General features: G+C 37.0%; 1 protein-coding gene across 1 annotated transcript in view; it reads left to right on the top strand.

Moving 5' to 3' along the window:
• Positions 1-11,930, top strand: part of LOC108752351 (probable sodium/potassium/calcium exchanger CG1090) — a 14,030-nt gene extending 2,100 nt beyond the window's left edge. The window contains exons 2-9 of the mRNA XM_018493142.1: positions 4,341-4,757; positions 6,839-7,070; positions 7,399-7,511; positions 7,766-7,941; positions 8,031-8,257; positions 8,338-8,664; positions 8,743-8,976; positions 9,072-11,930. Coding sequence (XP_018348644.1) covers positions 4,341-4,757; positions 6,839-7,070; positions 7,399-7,511; positions 7,766-7,941; positions 8,031-8,257; positions 8,338-8,664; positions 8,743-8,976; positions 9,072-9,271 — 1,926 coding nt within the window. The 3' untranslated portion in view covers positions 9,272-11,930. The remainder of the gene's footprint in view (positions 1-4,340; positions 4,758-6,838; positions 7,071-7,398; positions 7,512-7,765; positions 7,942-8,030; positions 8,258-8,337; positions 8,665-8,742; positions 8,977-9,071) is intronic.
• The last annotated feature ends 30 nt before the right edge of the window (positions 11,931-11,960 follow it).

Raw genomic sequence — 11,960 nt, 5'->3', positions numbered from 1 at the left:
AGAGATACAGGGGAATTATTAAATTTTTATATATTTCTCTGCGGGGGGATTACTACATTTCATTAAAATATATTAATTGTCGCACGACATTTTTATCTCAACGCAATTTTTTTATTACAATTTTTTATTAAAATTTATTCTTGATATGTAAAAGAATCACTCGAAGAATTGAATGTCTGTTATAATTAATATTAATAATATAGTAGTATCTTTGTCAGATTTTCTATTGACGCGCATTTTCTCTTGATATGTAATGTTATTGACAGAGTCGGAATACGAGATACACTTTATTGTGGTTACGATTATTTACGGAGTGCGGTGTAATAATTTTAGCGTCGACATAAATTTCATGAAATTGATAACGCAAATGTTAATCGCGTAACCAGTGGCGGCCATCGGGGAAAAGGGATTAATTTAACAGCTTATTCTTTCACATTGAAGAGAAAAGCTGATATAACGCCACTTTCCAGATTAATCTGAAAATTATATTTACATAGAGAGCGCGTTCGAGTGTGTGCGAATCGCATTGCGAAAATTATTTGTTATTCCATCATCCTATATATACGGGGTGTATCGAAAAGCCGAGCGTGAAAGATCGAGGACTTTCCAGCGACGAGATTTTAGAACGAATAAGCCGGCCTGAAAAGCCCGTTAACAAGTTTTATTGTGACAGAATTTTATTTGCGAGAGGCTCGTAAGAAAAAATAAAAATCGTGTTGAAAATTACGAGGCCAATGGCGAACCACCCTCACTCTTTGACCTCTTCATCCATGGTGAGAGTTTGCCCTTTCACAAGCACGAGTAGGACACCTCGTATATGTGGGTGTAAATTAATTTTGCCGACGGCAATTAGACAACCCGATATATACCGTAACGATCCTCGAGTGCGCTTGTCACTTTTACATTGTATGAATATTATTGCATGTACGCATTTATAGGATTACACGTGTCCCGCTATCGCGCCCGACTTTCATCCCGATTCGCATCTATACCGGATGTCCGCGCATATATGTGTCTTTGATCACTAATGAATCATGCTCGTTGCGATTATGTAATGCGGCGAATTATCTCCGTGTGCGGTACGCCGATGGAAATCCTCTCGAGGGCTCTTGGAGCCATGGGACTTTAGGGCGGCTTTAATTATACCCACGGAAAACGTTAACGTAATGATTTTACTGCGAATTTGATTTCTCATTTACTTGTATAGGGTGGGGCAAAAGTCCCGCTACATTTTGATTTTTTTATGTGACGTATAGCTCAGTTTAGCTTTAACCGTTGTGTTGTGTAGACGTGCAATTTTGCAATGGTAGCGGGATTTTTGCCCCACCCTGTATATCTCGCGTAATTTATTGCATAACATATTTATCAATTATATCGCGAATATCGAAAATCTCGAATTCGCGATAAAATTACGACAAATAGAGGATATACCGTGCACGGAAAAAAATATTTGGTTGAATTAACTGGAATTTTAGTGGAAGATGAACGATCCAGAATTCTGATTAAGTCTACTGGATTTCTGATTAAATCTATCAGAATTTTGGTTGAAATAACCAATTCCAAATCTATCAGAATTCTATTTGAAATAATCAGAATTGTAGTAAATTTAACCAGAAATCTACTAAACTTAATTAGAATTATGGATCATTCATTTTCCATCACAATTCCAGTTAATTCAACCAAATATTTTTCTCCGTGTGGCTACCGAAAGTTTCCGACTATTGAGTAATTTTATTGTATTGTTCAAATAAAGAATCTTTACAAATAGAGATCTACAAGTACTTACTTAAGGATGTAGTATACGTATTTAAAAAAATAAAAAAATTATGGAAAGATTACAGATTTTTCGATATTTAAAGAGAGATATTTAACAAGATAATAAGGCTTCAAAGAAATAAATCATGATATTAATAAAAATGTGAGCCAATCTAAGTTGACACAAGATAATAGTATGTGAAATTATATATATATATTAATGACAATAATAAATAACAATATTTTCGCCTTAATTTGGGCTCTCTTTAGTGTAAAGCAAAAAAATTTACAAATAATTATTGAGCATTATGACGCGACAAATATAATTGAAGTGCGGAAACATGTTTGAATAATTATCTGTAAAATTTTTTAATAAAACATTGTTATTTATTATTGTCATTATATGTAATTATAATATACAATTATAACATTATTATCTTGCGTTGGTTTACATTGATTCATATTTTTATTAATTTTATTTTTTTTTCCTATATTGTATTTGAAAATAATACAAAAAGTTTCGCAATAATTTTGAACCCGAGCTATAAATTATTTCAATAAAAAGTAGACATGTTTTTAAAAAATAATTAAGATAGAACAGAGCATTTTTATTTAAACTATAAAATTGTGTTGTTAAATATAAACATTGTCATGTATAAATATTTAACAATACAATTTTATAGTTTAAATAACGTTATTGAATTGTTTCAATCATGTAAAAAACATTCATTTTTATATAGATATAATTCTATATCTGTATAGTATAATAAATAATCATTTTTATACAGTATAAATTTCTAATTCTAGTAATTTTTTTGCAGAGACTATACACCTGATACATTCTTAATATACGTGTACATAATATATTTAAGTTGATTACAAACATTGAAAAACAGATTGATGAAAATTATCATAAAATTACAAGTCGCCATGAAATTTCCGATATTAACTATAATACAAGCAATTTCGCATTTAAAAGGTGATATTTTTATTTCAGTATAAATGCCGGCGATCATTCGAAAGATTAGAGAAGTTGTAGTTATTGAGAATTTGCTTAAGCGCGATCAAAACGGAATGCTTTGTTTGGCACAGACAGGTTTACTTTTCTTAGAGGGACATAGTTTACGCATGCGAGAGAGACGAGTATCATCGATTTACCCAGTTGCGTTGTATTTAATGACAATACGTGCATACGAACGATAGTTTTCTTACTTAGAGGCCATATGTGTACATCTACACACGGCATCCATATATATGTCTGAACAGTACGTGGATGCCGTGTCATATGACGTTCATGACGTGATTTCCCTGAGCTGGGACACACGACATCGATAATCATAACGAATGTAGCACAGGTGGAACTGTTTCTAAACACAGCCAGATTGGAGCTAGCAAACATGCCACTTAAGAGAAACGTCGATAAAGCGAGCTGGGACGATGTAAAGACCCATGGTCGAGATATGAAACGCCGGGATAAAGTCGGTCTTAAAGACGGACGCTTTCGCACGAGGGTTGCTGCCTGCCGTTTCAAAGACGACGGGATATCACGTCACCGAAGGTCGTTTGTATCCTCGTAACGGGTGCAAGCTCGATGTGACTTGATATAAAACTTACGACCGATGCAACGAAATTGCTTCCATTTCCGCGTTTGTGTATAGAGCTCGCTTTTCCCCTATAATTAGTTTGAGGATCTCAACTCCTCGAACTGTGTAAGAAAAAAAAATTAAAAAGAAGTAGAATCTTCTCGATATCGAAGAGACATGCTCGAATTATCCCGATTTAAGTTACCTATTTTTAGGCGAGAAAGAGAAAAAGAGAGAAAAAAAGAGAATCGCTCTTTATTTTGCGTCCTGAGATTTATGGCCATATTCACAGTCAAACCTTGTACTTAAGATGTTCAGTAGCCAATGAAATAATTCGTAAAATATCTGAAGATAAATTTAAGGAAGCCTTAAATATAAGGTCTGACTATGAACACGAGCAGTTAGTCCCCTCAAGCGCGAGACACATTATTGTATATTTATACTATTAGACAGAAAAATACATGATCTAAAAGCCTTACAGTAATAAAGAAATAAACTAAAGAAAATTTCAAATAAAAATAAAATGACGATATAAAATTTAAATAAATAGAGGTTTCTCAGATAAGGAAAAAACCTATGTGAGCCGACACAAGTTATTCGTGTGTAAATATATATTATAATTTAATTAAATACAGACGAACGTTTCAACTCTGTCCTCTTCAGTGTAATTGAATATGATGATAGCAGTTTATAGTGTTGCAAAATTAAGTTGTATAATCGAGTTCTGCTTTGTTTTTTTTTCTCCTTTGTTTCATCATATTATGTTGAAAAATAAAATGAAATAAAAATAACAGAATAAATAGATATTACAGTGTGCGTGCATGCGCGTGTGTGTGTGTGTGTGTGTGTGTATGTAGAGTCTGTGTAAGGAGAGGAATCTAAACGAAGAGTATTTATAAAAGTCGAAAATTTAATAACATAAAGCGAGAGAGAGAGAGAGAGAGAGAGAGAGATAAAGCTAAAGAGAGGGATGCTAATTTACTGAACGTTAATTCGTTCCAGTTGCAGACAATGAGATGCAGGTCGCGTAATCTGCAGGCGCATCGCAGGAGGTGGCCTTTACGATTGGGCCTCTTCCTGATTTACGTCCTCATGCAGTATGTCTCCTCCACGAAAGTTCCTTCTTCGGCCGAGACGACAGTAATGCCGTCATCGAGTTCTGCAAAATGGACATCGGAGCCACCGGTATCTCCGATCATCTCCACCGAGGAGGAAGAACCGATAGAAGAAGACTCGACAGTCGCCGGGGAGGAATCGAGGAAGACAGGCCATACGGAGGGATCTAAAACCGAAACGTCAAAGGGTCTTGGACGCGCGAAAACCGAGACGGGCATGAGAGATCTGCCTAAGGAAACCAAGATCAAGGAAAAGGAAACCGAGACATTACCGCCAAAACATGGTCAAAACAACATCACTACGGTGAGTGCCACAATTTAAGCCTCTGTCGTGATATACGAACAGTTTTCTTTTTCTTCTTCTTTTGATTAACAACTGACCGACCACACGAGAACGGAACGGATAGTAGACAAAATATACCTTCAACAGGATAATTACAGAGAAGCAAAAATGCGAAGTCAAGGCACGAGCGTACAAAATACACTCGGTTAGCCGGACGGCTAAATGGAAAATATAAATTTCACGAAGCGCGTGACAGTTTTTCAAATAAGAGAAGGGATCCTATTTTCGGTTGATGCGGATCTTTATGCTTACATAATAATAATATAATATTTATATATAGATTTACAAATACATTTTCTACATGCGCTCCAAATTGTTTTGTCGGATTTGTCGAAACGGAATTATATAAAATGAACCTGGAAATAATATTACAAATTGCATTGATCATTTTAATGTTAGAATAAGTATCTTAAAATATTATACAAATAATTTATTGCGAAAAATATTACCTTTTCTTTATAGAACTGAAAAATGTACTTACATATGAATATTATTAAGCATCAAGATCCATTTCGAAAATAGAATACTTTCTCTTATTTGATTTATTCTTATCTAATTTTCACTTATTACTGATTAATTTTTGTTTGCAGAAAGTCTTATAAAATTTGGTGTAGAACCTGTGATGCACAATAAACTTTATTGTATTTCTATCAGCACTTTATCGACAGAATATACAATAAAATAAAAAAAATCTGCGAGATATAATTTTGACAAATTCTATTTGACTCGTCGACATAACGTCGTGTTACCCTCTCAAGCTTTGTGAGGGGAACATGAGCTTAACATATCGCAATCAATGCTAATCGACAACTATCTATCATGATCTCTACTCGATTCTACTGACGACGCGACAATTCGCTTGTTGGTGGTTTGCATACCCCTTAGATATCCTTGTATCTCGCAGCGCAGATGGACGGATTTCGAGGAAACAAGATTAGAGGTTGTCGCATAGATCAGAATTGAGATATACGATACACGATGTGTTGTGTAATACTGTCAGGCGTTATGTATCGTATACTATTGTGAATTAACGTGCATTAAGAGAGTTTTATACTTTTACGAGGTTTTATAATTTTCTTCAAAGATACAGCTCGAATGATAAACGCATGATTAAGCGACATTAAATTACGACCTAAGTTATACTAACCCTGGAGTACTACTATGATTTTTTTGCCTTCTAAAACCACACTAGGATACAAAAATAAATTCTTTAGCATAGCATAGAATGCTTTGTATATGTGTAGAAGGATTCAGTGATAGCTCAATAGCTTTCGTTTTTTGATAAGAGAATGGCGTTAAACAAATTGAATTTAATTAACGCCATTCTCTTCCTTATTAAAGTTGAAAGTTGGTTCCGATTGTGCAAGGAAAGATTTTGTACCAACTTCACATAGTCGAGTCTTACATTTAAGACTGTTTTAAGTACAATCTTAAGATGTCGTAAGTCAATCCGAAAATTGTATTAGCATCTTAAGACATTATTTAAGACGACTTTAAAATAAGAATGGACTATGAGATTTAGAAAGAGACACTGTCCAACTGCACACACCATGTTATCCTTCCATCATGATTGAGCGCCGAATCAAAAATGTCGTCTGCTATCTCAGCAGTGTAGTTTGAAATTTCTTTGGGGTTCATTTTTACCTTGGTATAATACTCTAAGGTTAATAATGAACGATAATAATGACTTGTATGCTGAAAGAATTTAATCTTCCGAAGCTAACATCAAAATCTGATACAGTTACTGACGCGATGGGTCTGTGAGATTCTTTTAATTTATGTTAACTAAAAGACACTTTAAATAATCAAAATGACATAATTTGTATAAAAAAAAAAAGAATTACTAAGTTTATTTTAATAACAATAGTTCAAATTTTTGCGGATGTATTTAATATAAAAAAATATAATTGAGTAAATTCAATAGACCCATTGTTAGCTTCGAAAGAATATAATTGAGTGGATTCAATAAGCTCACTTAGTTAGTTTCGAAGGATTAATTTGTTTTATCTTCTTTCGTTTTGATGGCGTTTTAAATGGAGCAGATTACTCCAACCACCCAAATGACTACGAGATATCCGTACCCCACGGTGAGACCGCGAAGAACAAACTGTTCGGCGCCCGCCATAGAGCAGTTTCCACGGCCGTTGATGGGCCCCGAAGCCAGGAAACACGGTGGGCTTATAATACACATTCTGGCTGCTATCTACACGTTCCTAGGTCTCGCAATCGTCTGCGACGATTACTTCGTTTCGAGCCTGGATAGGATCTGCGAAGGTAAGGCGAGTGAAAATCGCCCCCCTCCTCTCCTCCCCCGGTGATCACATTGAAATCAATAATTCCGTAATTCGCGTTGAGTTACAGCGTTACGCGTAACTTTGCAAGAGGATTGTATTTCACTGCGGAGATCTATCGCGTGATTTGTTAATAAAAGTGTCTCGATTCTCTGGTTTTTTTTTTTTCATTGGAAGTAGAAGTTACTTTTAGATTTCCGATTTTGAAATAATTAAAGATGTGCGATCTTTACGATTTTATTTTAAATAATTTATTTTTATATTTATATATTATTTATAAGTATTATAAATTCATTTTTTATCTTTATCAGAACTGAGACTGTCTCCCGATGTCGCCGGTGCGACTTTTATGGCGGCAGGCTCTTCTGCGCCCGAACTGGCGACAGTTATCATCGGCGTGTTCTTCGCCAAGGACGACATCGGAGTGAGTATTACGGTCGCCTAATCGCGCCTTGCACGCTTCGCCGCGTTCGTTAAACGTAAACGTGAAACGTAAACCACATAAATAACATTACGCAAGCCAGTACGCGAGCAAATTATTTGTTTTAATCACAAGGGAAACTGTTGTATTTTCATTATCGCGTCACATGAATCTGGCTGACACTCAACAGTAAGCCGGACATTCCCGTCTCGTTAGTTAACAATACAGAATTTGTCAATTAAATTCTTCCGTTTCAGGTCAGCGGCGTTATCGGCAGCGCTGTCTTCAATATAATGTTCGTTATATCGATCTGCGGCCTATGCTCCGCGACGGCCGCAAAGTTGAATTGGTGGCCTCTCTGTCGAGACTGTTTTTTTTACGCCATTTCGATCCTCGTGATGCTCGGTACGATTTACAACGAGTCTATATCTTGGTAAGCATCGCCATATATTCAATTACGTCCGATTACAGTTGGAAATGCCCGACGTTAAATCTCATAGATGAAATAAAAATGTCTTTCAGGATGGAATCCCTCTTCATGTTAATCATGTACGCAGTTTATTGCGTGGCGCTCTCGTTCAATGTTAAATTGGAACGTTGGGCGAAATCGTACAATATTCCGTTCCTGCCGAAGGATGATGAACCCGCTGAGGAAAGTGCTTTAGTGAGCTACAGATCCTTACAGGAGGATCGATTATCCTACACTGGTCCTAACTCGCCGGTCACCGAGCAAATGAAGAATCAAGAAGGTAATTGAATAAAAATCTTGCCTATTCATATCTTCCATATATTCTCTAGAGATCTGAATGTATCCTTCATTCTCTTTCAGGAAATGGCATTCAAGAAACGGTTGAGCAACAGCAGCAACAACAACAGCAGCAACAACAGCAGCCGCCAGCACCGAGGCAACCTGAGTATTATAAAGCAAAAGAGCCCGATCCTAACGAAGTATCGCCCCTCGTGATGCCGATGGACGGTAGCAAGTGGACCTTGTTCACTTGGGGCCTCGTGTACCCCATCCACTTCATGTGCCGGGCGACAATGCCAGATTGCCGGCAAGAAAAGTGGCGGAGCTGGTATCCCTTCACGTTTTGTATATCGATGATCTGGATCAGTTTTTATAGCTACATAATGGTGTGGATGATCACGATTATAGGTAACACTATCATTTGATCTGCAATTGAATCATCTTTCAACAAATAGAATCATCTTAGTAAAGTGGTTGATTTTGCAGGCAGTACTCTGGGTATTCCCGATACCGTGATGGGGTTGACTTTCGTTGCTGCTGGTGTGAGTGTGCCGGACGCCCTTTCTTCATTGGCGGTCATTAAAGAGGGTCTTGGTGACATGGCCGTCAGTAATGCCGTAGGTAGCAATGTATTCGATATCCTGGTATGCCTTGGTCTTCCGTGGTTCATACAGACCGCTATGATACAGCCCGGCTCGCACGTTAATGTCACCAGCAGAGGTACACGGATTTATCTATATATTTTTTAATCTCTTTATCTCTGCAAAACATACATATTTGTATTCTATATCGATTGTATATCTCGTTCTTATCAGGTTTGACATATTCCACCCTTTCTCTACTGTCGACGGTGTTATTCCTGGTGCTGGCAACACACTTCAATGGTTGGAAGTTGGATCGACGATACGGCGTGGTCCTAATGGTCTGGTACTTAATATTTATCGTGTTCGCGTCGCTCTATGAGCTCAACGTCTTCGGCGAGATGAATCCGCCAGTATGCCCTAGCAAGTTCTAATGTAAAGATGCCTCGTTCGTTTCCGACCTTTGCTTTGCTCAAACGTGGAATGATCGTTCGGAGCAAAAATCGTTCCGGCCGATTGGTCCGCGAACGATGACGCACGCACGGTCGTAGATCATCGTAAACGCTCAGCGACCTCGTTCGAACGTCCCTTTCCCCTTCTTCCTACTTAATAACGAAGACAGCGAGAGACAGATGAGCTTAGAAGGTAGCTGCATGTCGAAAAGAAGCACGATTTTTAGCTTGCTGCAAAATTGTTGAAGCGACCGTTTGAGATTTTAGATAAGAGCAAACGGCTTATGTCGTTGAGCTTTTTTTCTTTTTAGGCTGTTGTAGAGAATCTAGACAATATGTGCTCGCGCGTGAGTACACAGGCATTGTATTTCCATTGGTGCTATTGAAAGCGACAAAAAAAAAGTATTTTGCTTGCTTCCGTTCGACTAACGAGTCCCGATTTCTTACAATTGACTGAAAGTACGGGAAATATGAATTTTTCCAAGCAACTAAGTTTTCGGACAGGCAATACGCTATTAAATTGTAATTATTATTAGGTGACGTATTGACAGTATCGGCAGTTGTTTGCTAAAGTCAGAAAATCGGCATTAAATCGACCGTCGCAAAGTTCCAAACTTCTCCAATCTTAACTCTTAGCCACAGACCTCATTGTACGTCGCGCGAGACTTGTCCGAATTGATATAGAAAAGAAAATGTGATACGTTTTATATCATCCATATCGCGCAAATGCCTGAGTACCATGGAAGGGAAATGCGTCTTGACAATTAATCGTTTTATATCCTAAACATTAGAGTAAAAAGAATCCAGTAGAAGTACGGCTTGTTAGAGTAGATCGTAGAAGCGTCATATCTGCGGCTAAATGTTAAGACTGTTAACGGTACTGTGCGAGTTGTCGAAAGTAGTTGTCGATATTATTGTGGAATTGTTATGAAATAATCGACAAAAGCGGGCGAGAGAACTCTCTCTATGACTGTCGTCGCAACGTTAAGCGCGATCCTTATCCTATTATCCGACGTGATTTCGGAATATAACACCTACTCGTATATTTTTAAAATATATTTTCTATCACGGAGCGCGACGTACTGCGTAAAATATGAGATAAGAGAAAATATCTTCGCGCGTTTTTCAAGATGCGAGAGATTGGGATATATCTGTGTATCGATGTATACAGGTTATAGGCTAATATTATATTTTGTCATATGACACATGTTTCAAATTTTGATTGATTGTCTATAGAATAGAGAGATATGAGAATCTCTCTATCCTGTAATCAATTAACACGCTTGAAATAGTCATACATTAAAAAAAAGGAACAAATGTAATATTAGCTGTACAAGTCAGTTATGGTTTAATTCTTGTTTAATTGAAATATGCTTTTGTCACCGTTCAAATGACCGGAAGAGACGAGACTTCGCGAGATCAAAGGAGATCCCGCGTTAGCGCGAGTGTAAACGTAAAATCACTTTTTTCCAAAAAAAGAAGCAAACAAAAAAGAAAAAGAAATGAAGATAATGTTTTGAAGCGCAACGCGAAAAATAAATGGAGCATATTATTCCCGAGTGACCGAGACTTAATTCGAATTCTTTGACATCGACGATATGCGGAAACTTCGCGAGAACGATGGAGCAAGCGAAATTTTATTCATGATCAAAAGAAACGGAGGAAGAAAGGGGGAGGGTACGAGAGAATTGATTCTCCACGAGGGCGAATGAGCGCTGAAAGTGACAATAATTAACGCAGCCTTATCCGATGAAAGTATCTACAACCAGCACTATTATACTGCGCGTTCCTTGAGACTGATTCGCGAAGGGGTCACTTATAAATGGGTGGACGGGTACAAGAGAAACATCCACCTACAGTGTAATCAGCGTACCTCCGCTTCCGGGATCCTTTGATCTTTCGAGCGCGCTGGAAATCGACGATATCGATGACGAGCTGCGGAATCGCGTGACGGAATTCCCGCAGGAGTCGCAAGAGATGGGCGTCGAAATTTAAAAAAAATTGACTCCTTTCGCATTCCTTGTATTCCAAATTCGCTGTGATTGGCCGGGAAGCAATAAAAAAATCACAATATAAATTAAAATTTCAACAACGTTAAATATACGAAGGCAGTTTGATAAATCAGTGATTTCGTTTTAACTTTTTTTTAAATCAAAATTCGACTTTTTTAATATAGTCTCCTTTTAAAAAGTCACTGAATTATCGAACTGCCCACGCGCGTGTACGGTGGAGATATTAAAGATAAAAATATTGTCCAAGAGATATTTGAATTCAAATTGCATTTAAATTACTTAACGAATAATTTGAGTTAATACGAATGGATAGTTGATGTTTCTAAAAAAAAAAAAATTATTTTATATATATTTCCCTAGTACACAATTATCGGCACAATAGCCCAGTATTGGCCCAGTATTGATCCAGTATATCCTCAACATTTAACGAATGTATCCAATAAATTGTTACTAGAATTATATTTAAGAATCCTGCGAGTATTCTGTCGATACAGCTCGTTGGGCTGCATCTTTAATAAATCGATTGTTTCCTTAATCGGATGATCGCGAGTACGCAAGGATCGCGCAGACGCTTTAATGTGATTATATAAATTTAACGTATAATATATATATATATAATATAACGCGAAGAGAGGCTTAGATCGCGTAATGACTATTGA

The sequence above is a fragment of the Trachymyrmex septentrionalis genome, unplaced genomic scaffold (genome assembly GCF_001594115.1).
Source record: "Trachymyrmex septentrionalis isolate Tsep2-gDNA-1 unplaced genomic scaffold, Tsep1.0 scaffold6, whole genome shotgun sequence".
Classification (NCBI taxonomy): domain Eukaryota; kingdom Metazoa; phylum Arthropoda; class Insecta; order Hymenoptera; family Formicidae; genus Trachymyrmex; species Trachymyrmex septentrionalis.
This window is presented reverse-complemented; position numbering and strand designations above follow the sequence as displayed.